The 25,148-nt window shown below is 37.3% G+C and overlaps 1 protein-coding gene across 2 annotated transcripts in view; it reads left to right on the top strand.

Moving 5' to 3' along the window:
* The window catches only part of ABCA12 (ATP binding cassette subfamily A member 12), a gene marked incomplete at its 5' end in the record, with an annotated part of 180,642 nt that overhangs the window by 56,741 nt on the left and 98,753 nt on the right, over positions 1-25,148 (top strand). For both annotated transcript variants that reach the window (XM_082630169.1, XM_082630170.1), the window contains 6 exons: positions 2,577-2,730; positions 12,221-12,312; positions 14,305-14,411; positions 17,026-17,202; positions 18,921-19,099; positions 22,900-23,012. In XM_082630169.1, the coding sequence (XP_082486295.1) occupies positions 2,577-2,730; positions 12,221-12,312; positions 14,305-14,411; positions 17,026-17,202; positions 18,921-19,099; positions 22,900-23,012 (822 nt within the window). The remainder of the gene's footprint in view (positions 1-2,576; positions 2,731-12,220; positions 12,313-14,304; positions 14,412-17,025; positions 17,203-18,920; positions 19,100-22,899; positions 23,013-25,148) is intronic.

The raw sequence follows: 25,148 nt of genomic DNA on the forward strand, positions 1-25,148 counted from the left end.
TGTTGTTTTTGGTGTCTGCCCCCAGTGGCTAAGGTTGGTTCAGTGAGTTGTGTAGGCTTCCTGGTAGAGGGGAGTAGTGCCTGTGTTCTGGTGGATGAGGCTGGTTCTTGTCTTTCTGGTGGACAGGTCCATGTCTGGTTGTGTGTTTTGGGGTGTCTGTGGCCTTATTATGATTTTAGGCAGCCTGTCTGCTAATGGGTGGTTTTGTGCTCCTGTCTTGCTAGTTGTTTGGCAAAGGGTGTCCTGCACTGTAGCTTGCTGGTCATTGAGTGGAGCTGGTTCTTGGCTTTGAGATGGAGATCTCTTGGAGATTTTCACCGTTTGATATTACATGGATCTGGGAGGTCTCTTGTGGATCAGTGTCCTGAACTTGGCTCTCCCATCTCAGAGGCACAGCACTGACTCCTGGCTGGAGTGCCAAGAGCCTTTCATCCACACAGCTCATAATAAAAGGGAGAAAAAAAAGGAAGAAGGAAAGAAAGAAGAGAGCACCCAAATCAAAAAACAAATCCACCAATGATAACAAGCGCTAAAAACTGTACTAAAAAACACAGAAAAACAAAAAGCAGACAGACATTACCCTAGGACAAATGGTAAAAGCAAAGCTATACAGACAAAATCACACCCAGAAACATACACATACACACTCACAAAAAGAGAAAAAGAGAAATATATATATATATCGTTGCTCTCAAAGTCCATCTCCTCAGTTTGGGCTGATTCATTGTCTATTCAGGTATTCCACAGATGCAGGGTACATCATGTTGATTGTGGAGATTTAATCCGCTGCTCCTGAGGCTGCTGGGAGAGATTTCCGTTTCTTTTCTTTGTTCGCACAGCTCCTGGGGTTCAGCTTTGGATTAGGCCCCACCTCTGCGTGTAGGTCACCTGAGGGCGTCTGTTCTTCACTCAGACAGGACGGGGTTAAAGGAGCAGCTGATTCGGGGGCTCTGGCTCACTCAGGCCACGGGGAGGGAGGGGCACGGACTGCAGGGCGAGCCTGCGGTGGCAGAGGCCAGCGTGACTTTGCAACAGCCTGAGGCCCGCGTGTGGCCCGCGTGTGTTCTCCGGGGGAAGTCGTCCCTGGATCACGGGACCCTGGCAGTTGCAGGCTGCACAGGCTCCCGGGAGGTAAACCTGCCTTTTTTGAAAGTTCATTGTCTCTGTATTCCCCAAAGGGAGGAAGCTAGTGTTTTAGTATCAAACCTAATTGTGAAAAGATTTGTAATTCACAGCTTGCCTTTTATCTTGACTCATGTGTGTGCCATCATCATATATATATATATATATATTTTTTAGAATGAGGGAATCTGAGGGTAGTGCCTACTGCCTGATCTTTCTTTCTTTCTTTCTTTTTTTTTTTTGATGTTGGGGGTAGGAGTTTATTAATTAATTTATTTATTTTTGCTGTGTTGCGTCTTCGTTTTCTTGTGCGAGGGCTTTCTCTAGTTGTGGCAAGCGGGGGCCACTCTTCATCGCAGTGCACGGGCCTCTCACTAATGCGGCCTCTCTTGTGGCGGAGCACAGGCTCCAGACGTGCAGGCTCAGTAGTTGTGGCTCACGGGCCCAGTTGCTCTGCGGCATGTGGGATCCTCCCAGACCAGGGCTCGAACCCGTGTCCCCTGCACTAGCAGGCAGATTCTCAACCACTACACCACCAGGGAAGCCCCATCATCATATTTTCAAAGCAAATGTTAAAGTAAAGGTTACAAAACCATTAACTGTTACAATACTTGTGGCTTTAATATTGGGGAAAATCTGCATATTAATTCACACCATTATTATTGGTTTTTAAATAGGAAGAAAATGTGTGTACAGGATAAATAATTTAGCTATTATGTTAAATTTTGAGGACACCAAAAATATTTCCTGTATTTGGAAGATTGGTTGCATTTATAATGACTTTGATTACAAAAGAAGACATGTGCATTGTGGGAGAAAATAGTTAATATACAGTCAAATGAAAGTAAACAAAGTCATTTGAAATAACCACCAAGGAAAAAAATTCCTCCAGATTTTTTATTTTTATTTTTTTAATTTATTTATTGTTTACTTGACCATGCCATGCGGCATGTGAGATCTTAGTTCCCTAACAAGGTATCGAACCCAAGACCCCTGCAGTGGAAGTGTGGAGTCTTAACCACTGGACTGCCAGGGAAGTCCCACTCCAGATTTTTTAATATACTACATATATTTATATATATTTTTTATAATTATGGCTATTCTGGTCATACTGTTTTCTGATCTACTTTTTTTAATAAGCAATATATTACAAATATTTTCCATATTATTTGACAACATTTTTATTGGCTGCCTTGTGTTTTATTATATGGGTACACTGTGATTTATTTTTAAAACACTCTGGCAAACATTCTTGCCGCTATTTCCTTAGAATAAATCCTAGGACGAGAAATTTGTGGGGCAAAAAGCATTTTAAAGTCTTTTGATACATGGGGGACCCAAACAGTCATAATCCAGAAGATAATTTCACAAAACAGTTACTGCACTCCTTTCCCTTCCCAGGCAAACATCATAGTGATCTAATTATTGTTTGTTTGTTTGTTTTTAACTTTTAGGTTACCTTGCACCTCGAAACCTTCCTAGTACTGGCTTCTTCCCGCTGCTGCAAACCCTACTCTGTGACACAGACTCTAAATGCAAAGACACACCCTATGGGCCACAAGATCTGCTTCGTAGGAATGGAATTGACGATGCACAATTTAAAGACAGGTAGGGACACTTCCAAGTGTGTTCAGTTGCTTTGAGAGATCAGATTCTTGTTTCCTGGAGATATCCAGGAAGCCATCCTAGGTTAGGTATACAACTTTATTTTCTATATCTACGAATGTGATGATCTAAATATGAATGAACGAGGTGGGTACAAACTGGAATTACCATTTTTATGTAGGATTAAGCATAATCTACTTTGATGAATTACTCAAATTTTGCCTTTTAAAACTACTTACGGTTACCGGAGGATGGGAGTGGGGATTAATTGGGAAATTGAGACTCACATATACACACTGCTATACACATAAAATAGATAACTATTAAGGATCTACTGTATATCACAGAGAACCCTACTCAATACTCTGTGATGGCCTATAGGGGAAAACAATCTTAAAAGAAAAAAAAAGGGTGGATATACGTGTGTGTATAACTGATTCACTTTGCTGTACACCTGAAACTAACACAACATTGTAAATCAACTATACTCCAATAAAAATCAAAAAAAAAAAAAAAACTGGGTAGGCAAGGCAGTCCTTCTTAACTTCCGTCAGAGCTTCTCTATCCTTCCTCAAACTGTCAGTGACATTGCCCCAGGACTCGATCACAAGCATAAGATATAGGGCAATGTCAGGGATATTATCTCCTGGAAGAATAACATATTTATCTAGCTCTATGTGGAACTTCTAGATATAACAGAAACCAGGAAATGCAAATAAAGAAATTAAGGGTCTAGAAATCAAAGTAATAAAGTTGAAAGTATTCTTAATTCAATAGTAATCTTTAAATGAAGTTAATGTGTATGGTGTGAGAAGAAACTGAAGAATAAAGATAGGGAATCTAGACCATTTACAACCTCAGTTTTCCATCCTGAGATTTTAAACCTAAAGAGACACCCAAGAGCCCAACTGTCTGTAGAACTGAGAAAAACATTGTAATCTGAATTGACCATGAGATTATCCTGGTAGAGGTTTTTTTAAGTGTCTCTCAAGAAAAGATTATATTTATCTATAATCAGAGATATTTGGTTCCAAACTTTTAATTTAAATTCCTTGACACGTAGCACCATTTCTCCTTTAATATTATCGTCGTGATTTTGATCATCAGATAATATGGGAGATACTTTAAGACAGTAACTAATTACAAGCTGCTTAGCATAAAATATCAACATGTCAAGAATTGTTCTGGGAAATGACTTGAGACACCTAATTATTGGGTTGCTAATTCACATTGGTTTTGTGAACCAAACAAATTCTCTACCATTTTGTTACTTGCATTCTAATGGAAAACTAAGCAAAAAAGCAATAAAATAAATAAATAGCATAATTACTGATAATAATAAATGTACTAGCAAGAAAATAGAGCAGGTTAAGAGATAGAAACTGCAAGGTGGGAATTTAATAGGGTAGCAAAAGAAGGGCCTCTGCTAGAAGGTGACATTTGGGTAGAGACCAACAAGGACAGGGAAAAACCAGCACCAGCATGTGAACATCTAGAAGATAAAGTTCCAGGCAGAGAAATAGTCAGTGATCCTGAAGTGGGGACAAACCTGATTATTTAGAGGAACAGAAAGTTGGCTAATATGACTAGAACATCGTGAGGGATGATGAAAGCAGTAGGGGATATGGTGAAACAATAAAAACCATGAGAGAAAGAGCCTGAAGAATCAAACAGGTAAGGAAAGGGAAAGGATTTGTCTTTTGTTTTTAGTATAATGAGAAGCCACTGGAAATTTTTAAGCAGGGAAATGACATGACATATTTTCTATGAGACTAATATATTCTAGGCATATACAAGCATTACCTCAGCTAGCAACTAGCTGAGTTGTGTATCTCTGCAAGGAGACCCAAAGCTGACTAGAGCCTGTGCCCCCTTGTATAATCAGTGTAGCGATAAAGTGAATTAATATTTTATTCATTCAGCCACTTCATAGATGGTCTCTGTGTCCCTATGTGAGTGATGAATTAGGCAAGATTTATGCCTGTGTTCTAGCAGGGTAAGGTAAATATTAAATCAACGATAGTAGGAGATAGTGCAATGAAGAGCGCCAGAAGGATGCTGAAGCAAGACACCTCCATACTTAAAGTAGAAAGAGAGCTTTCAGCTGACATAATCAGGTAAATCTTCATGGAAAAGTTGTACTTGAGATGGACATTTCGTGAGCCAAGTGATAGAGAAGATATGGGGAAAATTAATGTCCATTATTTACAAATTGGATTACAGCTCCAGCTGGGGCTCTCATCTTTGTATTTTTTTTTTCCATGAAGAACTAAGTAACAATGAGGGAAATAGTTAACAAAATCTAAGAAGTCCATAAATAAATCTCCACCCAAAGAAGTATTTTTCTATGTAATATAATAGAGAACCAAATTCATGGAGTCTCCTGAGATGAGCCATTGAGTTGGTTTTGGAACTAGGATTAAAGTCCAGTTTTATTTTACCCTCTGTTGGTTATTCTCCAGATAGCTGATCATGTCTCTTTTTTTTCAGTTTTATTCCAATCTCCAGGTATTTTATTGAGCTCAAGCTCTATATTGCCGTATATTCAGTATTTTCTCTAAACTACTAAGTAATTGGAACTTAATTTGGAAAATTATGTACAATAATAAAATTGCATTAATGATATTTCCCACCATGCTATTAACTTTTATGCTTTATATAGCCATGCAGTGAAACTGGGGCATGGTTACTAGGTAAGCCGTTCCATACTAAGTAAGCCATTGCACTAAATTACTTCCCTTTGATGAAGAAAGATTCACCAGCATAGCCTCATTAAGGAACAAAACAGTCAGGGGAAAAAAAATCTTTGGCTTCATCAAAAGAGGCCCACCATGTTTATTTTGAAAGACATGATCACACTTAGTCACTACTTGCTGGCCAGTCGCCAAGTTTTTTCATGAGTTTTTGCATTGGCACCAACCTTCTGTTATTAAATTCATATTTCTCTTAAGCATTAGCTTCAGGATGAGGTGCTTTAAAAAAAATTCAACACTATACTCAGCATCAACTGTAACTAGCTGTCTGAAAGAAGAAATGATTACATTTATGATTTTTTGCCCCTTAATGCACAAGGGATGATCCAACATCATGGGACTTAACCCTTGTGGTCCTTCCTCCCTGCCCTGCCTCTAAGAATACATCAGAACAGTGGGAACCCCTGGCTGTGCCATTGCTCACACAGCTGGCAAATGGCAAAGATCATCTTGCAGAGCTCACAGGGTCATTATTTGGAGAAGCAATTCAACATTCCTGCAGCTCCTGTGGGGTATTGCCTCTATGGATTTACTCCCTATCTCTGTCATGTTGACACTCATCCATGACCTGTGTTTTCCAAATTCATACCTCTGCTCCTATTGAATGGCTCCTACAGAACTTGAAACATAGCTAATCAGATTCTATTCAGGGAAATTTTTAAAGTGCCAAGACTTTTGTTTAATACTGAAAAATATGGATGTGTTTAGAAACTGACCTGAAGGTATTATTGGGAATATAAGGGAAGTGGAAGTAAAACAGTTATATGTCCTCGTTTGACTATAAAGATGAGGTGAGATGTATAAGTCTCACACTGTATTAATTTCAGAGTAATTGTTAACCATCTAGTAATCATTTTAGTGAGTATTCATATAAAAATACAGGTTAAAATTTCATTTATCAAAAACAAAGTGGAAGGAAGTCTTAACTGCCACACAGGCAAAATTGTTAATTCATTGAGTTAGAATGTATTGAATGTGTACCACATGCTGGAGACAATGCAAGTCACTATGGATACATAGATGACTAAGGCATATCCCTGTACAAACTTAAAATCTACTGGGAGAGAGAGATAGAGACTACTAAACAGGGAAATTAATCTATGACATGGTCAATGTGATTAATATTTGTTTAGTTCTCACTGTGTCCAGAATGTCAGACAACAAATGGTGAATAGTTACACAGACACCCTGAGACATTGTTTCTGCCTGAGGAATATGCATCTGACTGTTGGATATATTATTGGAATGGAGAGAGGTTTGGGTGGGGAGACGTCAGAAGAGTTCTCCAGAGACCTGTGTGAGTAAGATCATTAAGGACAGATAGGGTGGTGGTTACCAGACTAGAGGAAGGTGTATTTGAGATAGGCCATAAAAAAAGAATCTCAGAACTTAATAAAGGAAAGAAATCAATGGCGGCCCTTGTAGAGTCAGTTTAGAGGAATGGGCAGGTAGCTTTGCTGCTGACTGTGATGGCAAAATGACAAATTCCCTTGTCGTGTAGCCATATTAATCTGCCTGTGTCAGGGCTAGGTAGAACATAATATGTACAGGGTCATCTGAAAGCTACTGTGATGTTACCTCCTCCTCTATATTCTACGTGCTTTTGATACACATCTACCCCCGAGGCATTTCCTCATCTGCCCATCATGGTGCCTTTAGAAATGTATTAGCTCCGATATACATTATATCTCCAAAGTCCCTCCAAAGAATATAAAAAATCCTAGGACAGAGCAACATATGAAGGCATTTCTGAATCTTAACACCTTAATGGTATAGATTGTTGATTGGTAAGTGAGCTACCTAGAAGAGAGATATATGTTGAACATGGGCAGGCAGGGGTTGTATCTGAAGCATAGATGACCCTGAAGGAATGAACATCAGAATGAAATTGAAGAAAATATGAAAAAAATTAAAATGACTTCTCCTTGGGGGAGTCAAGGAAGGACAACCGTATCAAGTCACTGAGGAGGCCTCAATGCCATTACAACATTCTTATTTGTACTTAAAAGTTGGTAATGAATGTCATCTGAAGCTGGAACCAGAACTGGGCCTGCAGCAGATTTCATGCCTTCTTTCCAGGTGTCACTACATACCCGTATAATTGTAATTCTGGGGAAGAAGGGAAAAAATATAAAAAGTTTAACTAATCCTTAAAGACAAAAAAAGAATGTCAGAATTTTCTTTTTAGGATTTGCCATATGTGTCTTTCCTGGAAGCAATTCCTTTCAAAGACAGAATTACCATAGCACACATGGATGCTGCCCACACAGGTAGTCTTTCCCACTCACAGGAAATACAGAGACATTCAATATAAGTGCATAAATCCTCCCATTGCAATGATATCTATAAATGTGACATTTCCCCAATGTAACTGTTGGTAGACATGTCTGAGAAGAAGTAAAACTACCCTGAGCCTAGTTTCCCTCCTGGTATCTTAAATTGAACATTTTGAATCCAAGATGTTTCCCTTATTAAATTCCTGTTCAAAGTGGAGCACTATAAATACCATAGAAGCAGACTCTACCTCTTCAACATCTTAGAGGCAGGCCCTTAGCCATCTCCGTGGTACTGTACATGTGGCTGGGTCCAGTAAAAGGCAGTAAAGTGATGCCATGGGCCACTTGGAGATTTGACTCAGGCTTTCTTGCCTCACCCAGAAGGTTGAATTCTCTGGACTCATGTGAGCCTACATGCTGGATTCAGGGGCATCCAAGTTTTGTATAATGCCTTAATATACCTCCCAGAGATATCTAGTATGAGAGAGATTGTCTGAGACTTTCTTAGAGCTATTTAGAGTTCCCGAATAGGATTTTTTAATCTCCTGAGTTGGTCCTAGAGAGTGGGATTAGGGAGGAGTCATCATTGAATAAATCCACTTCTCTGTCACAGCCTAGTGCAGGGTTTCTCAATCTCAGCATTATTGCTACTTGGGATCAGATAATTCTTTGTTGTGCTGTGCACTGTAGACTGTTTAGTAGCATCCCTGGCCTCTACCCACTAGATACCAGTAGCAACACTCCCGTCCAGTTGTGACAACTACATATTTCTCCAGATATTGTCAAATACCCCTGGGAGCAGGGGAGGGAGCACAAAATTGCCCCCAGTTGAAAACCACTAGTCTAGTGAAAGTATGAAGAAAAAGATTTTAAGGTAGCAAGAGGCATGAATTAGGTTATGATTCTAGGATCTCGCTCTATAAGAAACACAAATGACCACTCTAATTGAGCACCCCCAGTCATGTGTTGTCATCATTCCCTAGGCATGTCCTTACTTAGCTATTACCATTAACGTATTATAATCCCTGTTTTTTTATTTGACTTGCCCATTATATTACATATCGTGGGAATTTAATAAACGTTAGTGAGTTTATGGATGAATATGGTGGGTACAGTATAAAATTGATTATATGTTTGTGTCTGTGGTGCCATCTCTGGTGTTTCCTCTTCCAAGGACCTTTGCAGAACCAGGTGTGCAACAGTGGAGACAGGGCAGGCTATTTAAAAAAAAAAAAAAAAAAGATGGTTCCTTAGCTGTCAGTTCTTCCAAGCGATGTTCTTTATTATCTATTATTCAGTGCTTGCCATGTGCTAAACATCCTACCATCTGCCAACACAGTGCACTGTAAATAGACTTTTCTCAAGCATTTTACAGTCTGAGGAGAAAATTGATCATTACTTAAAATGGAAAATTCCTCTTATGAGTAAACTGATAAAGAAATTAAATAATAAAATGAAGAAAGGGTTACAAAATTCTGGGTAAGGTACTTTCCCTCTTCCCACCTCACCAGCCAGTGCTCACTGGTTCCAGATTATGAATGGTAAGGGTGCATCCATTTGGTGTCCAGAGATCTTGAAGGTTCTAGTATTGTAAGATTATGTGGGGAGTATAGATACATAAGTATGGGCCTTCAGCTCCACACTGATGGTGAAAGCTGTGTCTTTGTACCATCTTCTTTGTGGGCACTTTGACAGTTAATATTGGTGAGTGCCTATGATGACAGGGCCCAGAGAGGCACTTGTTAAAGACATCTCACATAGTACTCACAACAGCCTTGCAAGATAGGTGTATCATTCCTAATTTTCAGATGAGGCTGAAATTTTTTAGGAAGAGGCAGAGCTGGGATTCAAAAGATACCTAACAACTCCAAAGTTCTTTCTTCTACATCCCAGCAACACTGTCTCTTTTTATTTAATCAGCCATCCTATCTTATGGTTCAGTCCTGTGCTAGGTGTTTTGAATAAAAAGAGCATCATCATGGTGCCTGCTTCCAAAGATGTCACAGCCTAAAATGGAAAAGTGGTAGGAACAGGTACACAGACAAACATAATACACTTAAAATATATATAAAGTAAGTATGTACAAAATGCTTAAATTGTGTAAAATGATGGAAAAGATACTGGTTCTCATTCATCACTCTAAGAAGCATAGAGTTCTCTGTCTGTAAGTATGGTCAAGCTAATTAGAAAGCTCAGAGATTACACTTAACTCAGTAAGACTGGATACCTTCCTGTCCTCCTTTAGTAATTTAATAGGGAGTCAAAAAGAACTAATTACCTTTGCTTGGGGGAGGTAAGCTGTATTTCAGCTTAGAGCCTTAATTCATCTTTTTACCCACAATGCTTGCTGTTGCACATTTATTTTGTGGTTTCCATTTTAAGAGTTGACAGACAATAGTTATGTTGAGCAGTGGCAGAGGACACACGCCATCACACTACACATTGTAAATGCAAAGCAAAACTGGGGAAAATTTGCAGGGAGATGACCAGCAAAGTACGTGTGAGATCCCATGCTCTCTCCATGACAAAAGGCCGTACCAGGACCACCTAAATGGAGATGAACCGCCTCCCCACTCCTGTAACGTGGGACTTGTAGGTGACCGTGTAATTGTGGGCACTTCCTGGTCAAGGGCGGGTCCAGTTAGAAAAGAGGCCTCCAGAGTTCCTTGTCTGGAAGAGCCATTTTCTGTTGAGCAAGTTCAAACCTGTTGAGCCAGCAGCTTGCTGGGAAGGGGATGAACTTGTCTTTGGCATTGAAAGAATATTTGAAGGAATAGTTTTAGGGCTCTTATCTGAACGTGGGAAAATGGGCAAGGTGTCCCCTGTAGATTTGATGCAGCTTTTGCTTCTCCAAGCTCACACTTTCTTAATTTCCCATCGCCTCTTTTTTGTTTCTTCCCCACTCCCATTTATTTTTCAGTCTCTGTTTTCTCTTGCTCCTTCTTTCTTCTTTTTGATGTTTGTCACTCTCCCTTTGGTTTTTGTTGCTGTCCCTATTCCTTAAAAATTTTATGAAGGCAGTTTTTCCCTTTATTTTCAAAATGTGTTGATATTCAGTAGTGTTTCTTACAGTACTTCAAGCTGAACTAAAAAAATGTCGAGAAAAAGAAAAGTGAACCTGACTTTCTCAAACTTTCTAAAACTTCTATTTGAGAGCAGGGAAAAGGTTCAGGTCATTTCTTATTTTTATCTGAACAGTTTTCCCATCCAAATAGTCAGCATAAGGAATGTAAGAAGATTTAGGGGAATACAGTCATGGTCATGAATAATTCAAATATACATTAAGAATGCAGAACTTTTGGAGCAACCAGTACATTTGATAGAGAATATTGGAAGAACACTAGGGAATGAAAACAAATATCACCCCTTCTTATCATTTTTATTAAAAGGACACGCTGGGAAGAAAAACAGATTTTTTTCCCCCAATTTATAAATCATAAAGTATCCTGGAACCAGGACTCAGATCTTGTTTCTTAAAAGGGAAGTCAAATCGAACCACAGTAGCAAGCAGAACTTCTTACTTTTCCACTGTTATCTTTTTATATCCATTCTTATGTACCGTAAGTAAGCTTTTTATAAACAATCAGACAAAATTCAGATTATTCATTCCAGACATCTGGACTTATTTCACTCTTGAAATAGATATATTTATTTTAGACACTTACTTTAGGTATATCAAGTTTTCAAGAAAATATGATTATTTCCATTTTAATAATAATAAACTAAACAGGAAGTGATTTTTTAAAAAGAGGGTTACTGAATTGTGGAGTGGTCCAATAATATTTTCTTCCAAAAGCTAGTGTGATCATGTTGTGCAGGGATTGCTGGCACCACATGCTATCATTACAGCCTTGATACATTCAGTACAATTAAAACCCTGAGTACATCATTATTTCTTTAACACCTGGTGCCACCTGCAATGACACCAACCACAGTGCTTAGCACAGGCTAGATATTCAATAAATGGGTGTTCTTCTTCTTCTTTGAATCGGTCTTGCAAGTATTCATCTTTGATAGTCTTCAAAATGCCATCTATAGTTTAACATAGAAAACTTCTTTTTCTTTCGTGGTTGACAAATAAGCAGACCTTGATTTCAGTCTCTGAAGCACCCTTTGACTACCATCTATTTGGGATCCACCATCTTTTTAAAAGAAAAAATATATATCATAAATATTTTCAGTATTTAGCTCTAAAGTCCTTTTTTCTTTCTATAAGAGTGAAGTAAAAATTAAGTATTTTAAACCTTATCTAGGCCATTTTCTCTGAGTAAAAATTTACCTTGTAGGAGCCCTTATATATTCATTGGTATATGGTTAGGTGAGTTTTGTCATTAAAATCCTAGAAAGTAGATTAAAAATTTGAAAGTCTTAGGAGAGCCCTGGAATCTACCACATAATGCATTGCTGTAACTAACTGAAATTAATGTGAGTGAAGTTATAGAGTTCTTGCTTTTTCTTCTCTAGTGAAATTCTGAGAAAGTCATCCAACCTGGAGGAGGACAGCAATTTATCACTCCAGAGCACTGAAGTTCCAGGAAAAAGGCGCGCATCACTGGGTAAGCTATCCTCTTCTGCCCAGTTTGGAACAGGCCTTTTGGAACAACCAGTAAAGGTCTAATCTTTAAAAGTTACACTTTCAACTTTTCAAACAAAGATGGAATGCCTAGAATATCCCTAAGAGATCTAAATATTCCTTATGGTTGCCTGAGTGTGGTGGTACAGTTATGCAAAGGTCTTGGGAATAATTGGAAATTAAGTTCTTACTGAAATACTGTCTGGGAACAAAACCCTAAATGGCACTAGTGTAATGTTGAGAATTACACACTTTCCCAGAATTGACTAGGGACTCTTCAGTGGCCTGCAATTAGATAACACTGGGATGGTTAGAATGCCCATCAATAAAAAATGTTGGATAGAATCTCAGAGATTTGTCCAAACTTTATATTTTACAGATGAGGAATATGAGGCCCAACAAGGTTAAGCACCCTCCCTGTCCCAGTCATCCAGCTGACCTGGTACTAGAGCAACTGCCAAGATGGGACTCTTCTAGCTGTAGTCTTCTTCCTCCCACTCTACCACTCAGCATCAGAGTCATTCATCGTGCTTGTGTACTTCTTTCATTCACAGCTAGGCCAGTGGCCCTGAGACAGTAATGTGCAGAATACCCACAGGCTGAGCTTCCTGAACCTTATGTCCAGGTGCTTTTGCTGCAGATGGTCTTGAGAGACACTCGTTAGAAGCCACAAATTGAGGGTAAACTCTCAAAACAGCAGGACTGTTTTATATTCATTAGCAAATAATTATTGGGTGCCTGCTATCATGTAGGCACTGTCTCAGGTACTGAAGATACATTAGTGAACAAAACAAAGATTCCTGTATGTCAGAATATGATTGGTGATCTGGGGAAAAAAAGGAGTACCTTTAAAAATGCCATGCGATATTTAAGATTCTATGATATTAACATTCCAATACAAGTTGGTGGACCAAATGAAAAAAGTCCTTTGTTATTGTAGTAGGAATATGGCAGTGAATGGTTTTGAGGAGTTAACATGCTGTTGTGAATGATCTCTGGGTGTTTGGCTGAGTAGGTTAAAGCACAGTAGAAATAAGATCATACTGTTGTGGTCCAGTAAGCTTTGCTTTGCTCAGTAGCCACAGATTATATTTCTTAGCCTGGCCAGTCACCTCACAAATGTATTGCTTTGGTCTAGAGGAATCAGTTGGTAAATTCTTCAGCCCAGTGAGCATTTTAACAAAGCCTAGGCCCCACTGATGTTAGGTCACTGTATCTTTGAATATTAAGATTCTTGGTTGTGAGGATAATAAAGTATTTCTGTACACAGTTTATAAAAGTGAACACACTGGCTTAATGAACATCCATGCTATAGATCTGAACATACTCTTCCAGCTAATGCTCCTAACCAGGAACACTCTGCCACATTATAAATAGTACTGGATGAGGCCACTTTGGGAATTACTTAATTAGCATATACTGTAGTCTGGACTAATTGCTTCCTCCCATTTATTTGATCTGAAACACCATTCAAAAACCACTTTGGGGAGGAGAGAATTTATGATCCTAAGCAGATTTTAGCCTCCCAATTGAATAATTAAAAAAAAAAAAACATTATCACCAGATGTGCACTGGCAGATCCTTTGAACAGATGTTGAGTATGGTGGATCTGTGGAGCTAGTGGAGGCACCTCAAATCCTCTAGGCCTGAACAGAAATGATTCAGTTTATTAGGCAATAATATTGGTGATAAAGTTTAACGATATAAACTGGAATGAAAGCCAATGACATCCAAAAATGATTGGAAAAAACCCAAAAGCAGACCAAAACCATCACAGTTTTATGTGAAAGGAAAAACTGATGGACTTTGCCATTTTGCCAATATGAAACTTTCATGGAAGATGCATATTTGAGCGTATTCTTGCTGTGGAGTATATGAGAGCATAAGTGATATTTATGGATTCTTATGTGAACCTGCCTGTGTGTGTGTGTGTGTGTGTGTGTAGTATGCTAATCTCTTCTTTCTTTTACAACAGCCACAGTATTTCCTAGTCCAAGTTGTGATTTGGAAAGTAATGGAACAGATACTTTCAATGGTAGTCAAGTGCTTGCCTGGATCCTTAGTTTGGAAAAGGTAATTTCACTCAGTTTTGTATGGACTCATAATAAAAAGCAGGTAAACAAATGCCTCTTAGATTAATAGAGGAATCTTCCAAATAGGAAGCATATTCCCATTTGGAGTAATATCTCTGGGAGATTCTTTTCTTGGGAGCTCTTTCATAAAAAGCTTAATTTTGAGGCATTCTAAATTCCTTAAGTTCTTGGATATTTATTTACTTCCCTGTTAAGTCCCTTAATTGAACTTAAGATTTTCATTTAGTAAAAAATAAGGTGGCATTAGATGTGATCTTTTAATTTCCTGAAGCAGGAAAGAAAAAATGCTGTGTGAAAGCAGATGAAGCTTTAACACCCATCAGACATGCTGCCTCATCTATACTAATAATGCTTTTGGAAAAATTAGAGCTATAAAAAATATCTCCCCAAAGTAATAAAATCCCTTTCCTTAGCGGGATTTAAAGCACTTACCTATGGATTTCCGTCTGTTTACCAGTCTTCCACTTTAAGATTCCAGATTGCAAGATGATAAACATCATTTCTATTGGAGGTGTAAACTGGCAACCTATGAGCTATATGTGTATATGTGCACATATACGAGGATTTTGAGAAATTGAATTTGAATGCCTTTAGGCAGAAGAGGTACTCTTCTGTCAGCTACAATCCTCACTTTTCCTTATTGTCTTTTATCCAACCAGATTCATAAGTTATTTGGCTGGCCGATGGGCATTTGAGTCCTGCTTTATGTGCTCTTCAGAAATTAAGAGGAGATCATTTTTAATATTTTGCCATGGAGAGACTACTACTCTCTCTCTCTTTCTCTAACTATCTATCACACACACACATAAGAATTTTTAATAATATATCCATGTCTTATGTAGTAGACCTTTCTTCCATCTGAAACATAGGGACATAACTCTGGTCTTTATATTCCTGTGACCATAACCACTGCTGCTTAATTGTGTCTATTAGTTCCCCTTGAATTAACATTCTGTATAACTGAGGTATCTTGATAAACTTGTTTATGTCGATAAGCCAAAGAACAACACAAAAATGTATGTCAGGAAAAGGCACCATACCTATCAAGGCAATTCTGCCAGTGCTGGTTGAAATATAAGACTTCCAGGGTCAGTCCAGTCTAGATTTTGAAAGTCTAGTTTATATAATAGTTGAGGTACCTAAAGCACCCTGTGTAGCTGAGGAAGCCCCACCATGTGCCCACGTATTTCTGGTATAAAGCCTCCACAAATCATGCTAGGGTGCAAACTAGGGAAAGTTATTTTATTCCATTCTATTTCTTCTATATTGGTTCCCAGAAGCAAACAGCCTTGCATTGTATAAGTTAAAAATTCTTTAATAGCTAGAATAGCAGTGCTATTCTCAAAAATACCACTTTATTGTATTGAAACTCCCAGGTTCTCTTTCTCATATGGAATAAAATTTCAGAATTTTGTGAGGCAGCACAGAGTCATGTATCCGATGGAGATAAGTCAAAAATGAATTTTCTATGTATAGATACATATTTCAGAGTAGTTGGAGCAGAAGAGGGATGTAAAAATTAGGATCACATATTGATGCCTCTGTCAGCAATCTCTCTGATTCCTTTTTCTTTCTGTTTACTGCTTTCTGCAACCCTTGCAAGAATAAGTAGAGAAATCATTCTGGGGTGAGTTTATATGTAATATTAAGGAAGAGATGTGGATGAATGACTAGAAGACCTGGCACTTACAGTATCTCCTGGAATAAGTGGAGCCTGTCTTGTTTCATTACATTTAGAAGTTGAATCACTGGAAGGTAGAGTGTAGATTTTGTGATATAAAGGGAGGATGAAGTTAGCTAGCCCTCACCTCACAGGTTATAATAATTAATTACTAGGAAGGATGCATTAAATATTGCAACTAACTATAATTGGCTCTGTAAATATCTAAAGAACTTAATGGTGAATGGGATCAAAATTATAGATGAAAATAGTGCTGCATCTGTTAACTGGTCTGTACTGTGAAATATATGGGGGACTTCCATTATGAAAATGCTTTCCAATTATTGCCTTTGATAATTATATGCTTGTATGTATTTTCATATATGTTTTCTTTTTTCTTTATATGCATAATTCTTAAATGAAATAATTGCTTTGCAAATGAAACATGATCCATGTTTTTCCACTTCTCTAAACAAACACTGTTGGTCTTGAGACTAGACTCTGAAGCTCTTCCTTTTTGGAATTCTTCCAAAGATCCTGGCCACTTTCCCATGAAGTGTCACAAATTATTAGGACCCCTAAGTCTCTGCTGTTAAATGTCCAGGAAAAGCTTAAGATTTTTAAGCCTGAAGATTTTTGTGAAACAAGATCTAGTAAATTTAGGTTGTCTAGTCAGAGACAGGAAATGTGTTCAGTTAAAAAAATCATATGCAAATCTTTTAAATCATAAAGATGACAAGAGTTACCACATTCACACATTCTCTCAGTGACTTTTCATGGGTAAACCGAATGTATTTTAGTGTTAATTTAATAGTTGCTATAGTGCAGGACCTTAAAATGGCTATTATGTAGACAGGTCAGTTTCCTTGATGACTAGGACACGTTAATATCTATATTTACTAACATTATTATACCACTCTTCTCACACACATTGCTTTTACAGCAAAATTCGACTTCAGAAGATATGCGAAGAGAACTGTGTGAGAACTATCCAAGATATACTGCTGATTATGCCTTCTCTTGGACCACTCTAGGGAAAAATGTTTTTAACATATTTTGCCTGTCCAACATGACCCTTTTAGAGTCTTCTCTCCAAGAACTAACAAACCAGTTCTCTCAGGTGAGTGTAAATATTTTAACATGATCAAGATCTCATAAACGATAGAAAGAAGTGTATTGTTTCCATTGTTGTATACACAAAGTGACTCAAAATGAATTAAAGAGCAAATGCATAGCCCACATGGACTAGGAAATGCTGACTGAAATGTTGGCTCACCTTTGGCATGAATTCCTTGCACAGAGATTCACATGCAATGTCTAATTCTAAGTAATATGTCTGTTTGCTATTTAAATGTGCAGGATTGAAATTATGTTAATGTTGAACCAAAAATATTGCATTATGGTTAATGTGGAGACATCTTTGTAGATGAAATTTGACTTTGCTCTATGGTGAATGAAGATTGACTGTTTTCTCTGAGATATTTTATTTAAGTGAGATTACTCAGGATACAATGTAAGTTTAATAGTTAAACTATCAGAGCCTTATAACTCTCGGAAGTTAGAATAATGGATAATCTTTAAAATGTTTCTTCTAAGGTCAAACCCAATTTACAAATTTGACTTTTTATGAAATAATATAATCCCTCTTTCCCAAATATTATATATTAAAACCAAGAACTTTATAATATGGAGTGCTAATGACCATTTTCATATGCTAGTCTTAAATTAAGATGTGAAAATAAGACACTGATAATCTTCTTTTAATGAAACTCCACATACAATGAAAGTTCACACAAATATTCAGAATTCTCTCAAAGTTTTCTAAACAGGAATAAATGAAACATGTCCACATCTAACATTTTCCCCCTTGATTCTCTGAATTTTATAGTAAGTAAGTGCAGAATGCTTAAATTACTCTTCAGTAGTCTGAGTTTTCCAAATGAACTAGATTAGAGACACTGTTATAATAATCCCAATCCAATGTAGAGCACTTAAAATTCTATCTCAACAAACTCAGCAGTCACGTAGAATGTGTGGTTAAGAATATGTTGTTCAAAATCACATTTTCAGCGTGAAAGACCTTGAATTAAGACAGAACAAAACCCTGACTTTACTAGTATGAATGAGCTTATTAAGAAGATTGTTTTGGGTGGAAATATAATGAAGGTATTAGCTGGGTCCTGTGATTCAGAGCAAAAATGCAGGTCATGGTTTTCATTTATTTGTTTGCTTCTAGTGCAAGATATGATTATTACATAGGATATTCACTCTAAATCTTTATTATAACTGAAGTTCCTTGTAATCCAGCAGAACTTTGGAAATACTTTATTTTGTTAAGTATGTATAATTGTAATAGTAGACATTTTCATGTTTGTATGTATACATATTCACACATATAATATAAAATATATAAATTTTAAGGGTTTTCTATGCAAATAATAAATAATATAAGGTCTACTAATGGATATAGAGAAGATATGTCTGCAGATCCTGCACCAGATCCTAAAGAAAAACAAAAATACTACTCTGAAGCTAATTTTATTTTAAGAAATTAATTTTAGTTTCCCAAACACAATTTAAATATTTTGTATAAACAGTTTTGTTAAGCAAACATTAAATATGCCAATTTCTGGAACTATAGGAAAGAATCTAATTATGTGTAAGAACATTTGAAATGGTTATAGTTTTTCCAAGTAAAAGATGACTTCAAACTGAATGAAAATCTGAAAGAATTACTTATGTGAAAATCTAAACTTTTAATGTTTTCAAAGGCAGTTAGCCATGTGGTTACAGATGTTGAAGTATCATTTCACCCTGTTTGTGGTTTTATTTTTTAAGCTATCAAGTGATCCCAATAACCAGAAGATAGTGTTTCAGGAAATGGTCAAAGTGCTGTTCTTTTTCTCACAAGTGCAAAAGCAGACAGCTGTGTGGCAGCTTCTCTCCAGTTTTCCAAATGTGTTCCGGAATGACACGACACTAAGCAATCTATTTGATGTTCTTCGAAGTGCAAACAGGTAAGAAAAAGTAAGAATTAAGGGGAATATTACTGTTCATAAAGAAGTCTTTCTTTTTTTTTAATACTACCTTTAGGATCACTGGTAGGTAGGTAATTTAAACACAGCAAATAATCCTTCAGCACCTTATTGCAGGTTTTGGCAACGAAAGTAAGTGTATTAGTTAGGCAAAGGAGAAACACACATTGTGGTCATCAGCATTATTGACAGGTTTATGGAGAAACAAGGAGGAACACTAATCATAACATCTATAGTGTCAGTTGGTATCCCAGACTTCTGAGAAAGATGGTAGAGCAGGACCAATGGTAGATTGGAACCTTGGCTCAGGCTCACTCAGGGACAACCAGGGCTCTGTGCATCTAGTATTTTAACTGTGCAAGAAGAAAATATTTCATTGGGTTTTGGTTGCACTACACAGTAAAAAACAACCCCATTGGCTAGAGTTTACACCAAGCCACCTCAAGGGGTTTGGCCTCCCTCAGGTGCAGGCAGCTTAAGCCTGCATATTGGGTTGGCTTTATTTGACACATATGACACAAAGATTTGAAAAATTTTGCAGAAGAAACCCTTTTAAAGCCTGCATTCCTCATAAAAGAGATCTGAGCATGGCCAGCATTCAGAGTTTGATGGACACATACTTAGGTTTTGGCTGTCTAGCTAATTTGGAAATGTGCATTAAACAAAACAACAACAACTATATTAACAACTAGCAATTACCGACTGCCTGTTATATGCCAGACACTTTACTGGATCCTTTATATATATCACATTGAAACTTACAACTAAACTATTATTTATTTTATAAGTGAGATAACAGAAGGTTATAAAAATTAAATATCTGATGATCATGCCGCTAGGAGGGTTTGAACCTGGGTTTTTTAACTCCAGAACCCAGACTGCCTCTCTAATATGTCACTAAGAGTACAGTGGATTCCATCGCTAATGTCTGAAGCACCACAAGAGTTTTCTCATCTTCTCTGATAAGCTTCCAAGAGTTTATATTTGTTCAAAGACCTTATAATAAGCCCTCATGTTGTTGCATTAATTTCATTTGATTCTCACAACCGTGCTTTGAGATTGAGACTACAGATATCCCCATTTTATGAAAGAGGAAACACACACTAGTTTTTTAAAGTTAAATCTCCTTTACTATTATTATTAAACTAACAGTATCACTAAAATCTGTAAATTCTTCACAGATGACTGTATTTTATCATCAAATCATTGGTTTATCTTACTCTTTGTTGATCAAGTAATATGGACAAATAAACCCCATTAAAAGGTTTTGAGGTTATTTACACCAGCAATTTTGCAAAGTTGTAAGTTGTTATATAGTTCAGTCACCAAAACGAAATTATATAATGTTAAGATTATGACAGAGGTTAGCAAAAATGAGTAATCTCAAAAGTCAAGAATTGTATATGAAAAAACATACATGATATTCACCATTTATGAGGAAGAAGTTATGCTGAGATATGAATCACAAAAACTCCTTTTGTGTGTGTGTGTGTGGTACACGGGCCTCTCACTGTTGTGGCCTCTCCCGTTGCAAAGCACAGGCTCCGGACGCGCAGGCTCAGCGGCCATGGCTCACGGGCCCAGCTGCTCTGCAGCATGTGGGATCTTCCCAGACCAGGGCACGAACCCGTGTCCCCTACATCGGCAGGCGGACTCTCAACCATTGCGCCACCAGGGAAGCCCACAAAAACTCCTTTTTAAATTACCTTTACATATAAGGAGACTTGTTTTGGATAACTTCCATTTGTATATGATGAAAAGGACAGAAAAACAAAATCAGTGAAGTGAAATAAAAGTATTTTGATCAATAGTTTAAAGGATTTCAGAGAGGACAATGGTCAGGTGTCATTTTTAAGTCACGTTTTGTTAGAAAAAGATGAATTAAGTCTTCTGACATTTTTATTAATTATATTAATAACAATAATGCTGACAGTTACAATGAGATTGTCAAGTGTTCAGTCTTTGAAGGTGTTACTTTGAGACAACAGATTAGCTGAGTCAAGCAGAAGGCCAAGCTGGGAGAAGGCTGGCAGAGATCTACAACCTCAGAACATTTAACTGGTCTCCATGGTGACCAGGGTTCAGAAGTAACTCAAAGTCTGAGAACCAGGAGATTCTTGGGGGCAAATATAAAACTACCTGAGGTATTGACTGTTATGTATATAGAGCAGAAATGAAAAAAATACAGCCATGCCCCTATGGCCAAACACACAGCTGTAAAAACAAGCTAACAATGCTGTGGGCTCAGTGCAGAAATGTTCTGTCCTCCCTGCCATGTTGGGGCAAAGTGCCAGAGGCAAGACATAAAGTGGAAAGAACATAAACTTTGAAATTAGACAGAACCAGTTCTATTTATTTGGATAACCTCGTGTAAGTTATTTAACTTTTTGAACTTTAGTTTTCCTGTCTATAAAACAAAACAAATGAAAATGACTTTATGGAACTATTAGAGAAGTAAATAAAATGATAAATATATATATGTTTATATATAGACACATATCTACTAGAAACTAGAGGATACTCTTAGCTCTCTAAATATTTTCATTCATAGCTAGGGAGCTAAAATTAAAAGGACCTTAATTTAAATATTAAAAATTCCAAAAATATGGTAGAAAGTATATGCACATGCTGTTGCTGGAGTGAGCCTTCAGTTGATTAGGATACATATGGAAAAACTATCACCTAGTATGTATTACATTTCACTTCACAGTGGCAAATCCTTACAAAGCCTTTTAAGTTACTACTCATGTACATTAAAGCATTGCCTCACAGTATTTGTGAAATTCAGACATACTTGTACAAAGCTAACATTTTTAAAATGTGCTAATGACAATAAGGGGATAAAAAAGGCATTTCTTAAATCCCTAGTTGGTTTTTTGGAAATATGGAATGAACTCCAGCATAAGTGAATTTGCTCATTATCTTGTGTTTTTGTGTTTTGTTTTGTTTTGTTTTGTTTTTGCGGTACGCGGGCCTCTCACTGTTGTGGCCTCTCCCGTTGTGGAGCACAGGCTGCGGACACGCAGGCTCAGCGGCCATGGCTCATGGGCCCAGCCGCTCCGCGGCATGTGGGATCTTCCCAGACCAGGGCACAAACCCGTGTCCCCTGCATCGGCAGGCGGACTCTCAACCACTGCACCACCAGGGAAGCCCTGCCCATCTTATTAGTAACATAAAAATCATAGGAAGACAGTGCCAGTTAGTCCGGATATTAATTTTGAGCTACCCCTGGAGCAGTGCCTATGGGCCATTTAGGGGGTAGAATGCAGTCTTTAATTAGGGCAAGCTCCATTTTTTTCCAAAAACATTACCATTTGTTTACCTTTGTAAAGGTAAATATTTATCAAATGCTAATTAATAATTATTCTTGAAACTGGATCTTTTATCTGGGCTAGATTTTTAATTAAAATAGTTTCCAATATTTAATTTTTTCCTTGAATTAAAAACAATAAAAAAAGTATCCTTTCACTGGAAGCTTCTATTTCTAACCACTTATTTTTAGGTCTTAACAAAGAAAAAAAAAACTGACATGAAATTCACTTCTGACTTTAAGGCCTTTTAGGTTTTAGAATCCTGGAACCAGTGAAGTGCTCTGTGTGGTTCAAGATAGTTGGGATTTTGTGCATAAACAGACAAGTAATTAGATGACAAAAGCAGCATCTTGTTTCGTATGTTATAAGAATAGTTTTCTATGCTGTAGCTATTTTCTCCTTGAATAACCTTTTGTTTCTGTCTGCAAACCTTGAAATGCAATCTGGTTTAATTGTTTTTCAACTTGTTAGTGTGCTGCTGGCCATGCAGAAGGTTTATCCACGTGTTACAACTAACGAAGGTTTCAGAACTCTCAGTAAATCTGTTAAACATCTGCTTTACACTCTGGACTCCCCATCGCGAGGTATTATATTTCCATCTTCCTGTATTCAATTCTGTGTTGCAATTCTGTATTCAGTTCCATTAAAAATAAAAAACAAAGTACAAGTGAAGTAATCAGTTATGGATGGTATTATTCTTAGGTAGGGACATAAGCTACAACTAAATCTGTGTCTTTAGATAATCGAAGTGTGGAGACAAGGAGAAATGGCCAGAAAAGGGGCTGTGACTTTCTAGGATTTTTATTTTGGTAAAACTCATCTCTCTTAGCTATATTATAAAGCTATGTTTATAGTTGGTATGAAAAATAAATATCAGAGTAAGGGAGTAAGCCTCAGCAAGTAGATTTCTACCAATACTTTTTGAACAAAAGCCTACACTGAATCGCAGTATCTTTGCCCTCATTTTCAAACTTTGTCTTTTTAATCAGGATGAGTTTTTGGTAAAAATATACCCCTCAACCAGCCATCTTGAAAATGCATGATGGACATCAGAGCGTGAATAGATCAGTATAGCTCTACTGTCACTTATAGGTATAAGACAAACTATAGCATGTTGCTAGTGAATCAGAAAAAAATCACCTTTGCATATAGAGGATAGCATTATATACCACACACATGGAAATGCCCAGACACACACACAGCCATATACAGAAAACATTTAGGGCTATAAGAAATAAATCCATACTTCCCAAGTAAAATGTTTCGTTAGCATTTACCTCCCCTGAATGAATTTAGAAATAGGCTTTCTCAACTGAGTTTGTCAGCTTTTAAATATGTAGACTTTACCTTTGGATTACTGATAAGTGTCCTGAGAGCATCAGGTCACAACCCGATTGTTTATTACAAGGTCTTTATTAGTTTTCATATGAATAGCAAGTTTGGAAAGGCTTTGAAGACTTCTCGAAGGAGGGTCTAACATATACTTGGATACCAATTTCTGTTAGTCTAGAACATTTTTTATATCATCAATTACAGAATTAATGACTAGCTTGCAAGATTGATTGTTGTTAAATTCAACGGTCTTGACGAACATTAAGGTTAAAAAAAAAAGTGCACTTTTAAAAAAGTCCAGACCAGAAAACCAGACAGTACAGTAAAAAACACTAATTATTTCCTCTGTATATTTTTATATTTTCATTTTAAAGACTTGAGAACTTCAAGTTCTCCTTACCATTCTTTTCCTTTTCATCTTCAGACTCACACCTTGTAATTGTAAAGTAGAGGGATGAAGTTGAAAATTTTTTTACAAAGGACAGAAGCTCCTCAGTGCCTCAGAAGCAAAAGAACCTGTCATTAACTGAGGCAGCAGAACACTTTTTTCTGTTGAACAGTATAACTAACTCAATTTTCAATACTTAACAGCGGCCATGTCTCATGTCTATGAATATGCTAATGATTTTGGCATGTGTTAAGCCATGCCATTGGATAGTCAGGATGACAAGGAAATACATCAAGGAAATGTGCTTTTATTTTTAAAATTAGATGTGCTTATATTTGTTTGTTTTTTTAATTTCCTACACCTGTGACTTTATCAGTCTGAGGATACGAACGCAGTGACATTAATGTCAATTCCTAAGTCATTAACCCTAAGCCCCTACCTACCTGCCTGAGCAGAAATTTCATGGGCTTTGAAAAATCCTTCCAGGTATTTCTGGGAATCCTTCAGGAAACTCAAACTTGTTTTGAAGTACAGATACCTGCCACGTTGCCCAAGCCACCCGTGCTTAGTCTCCATGGTGTTTAGCGGTATTTGTGAACATACTTTTTCCCTTGGCTTTACAATCAGTAAACTGGAGTGGAATGGTTTCTTATAGCAGAGTTGTTTGGGTCCTCTCTAATGCATGACAGGGCTCAGATAGCTTTGAGGGTCTCACTCCTCTCTTTCAAAGAAAAAATAAAAGGGTAGTATTTTTTGTGTCAGTGATAAATGTTTTATTATCTTAAGTCCCTTCTATCATCAAAACAACTCTATAAGAGATAGTTATTATCCCATTTTGCAGACAAAGAAACTGAGGCAAAGGGAGGCTGGGCACTTTGCCTGTGTTATACATCCAGCAAGTGACTGAACTGAGATTTAGAGCCTAGATCTGTCTAAGCCCAAAGCCAGGTCCCCAAGCTCTTTGTTAGATGACCTCACTCATATTTACCATCTGGGATGT

Source organism: Mesoplodon mirus (genome assembly GCF_964341445.2).
Source record: "Mesoplodon mirus genome assembly, chromosome: 8".
NCBI lineage: Eukaryota > Metazoa > Chordata > Mammalia > Artiodactyla > Ziphiidae > Mesoplodon > Mesoplodon mirus.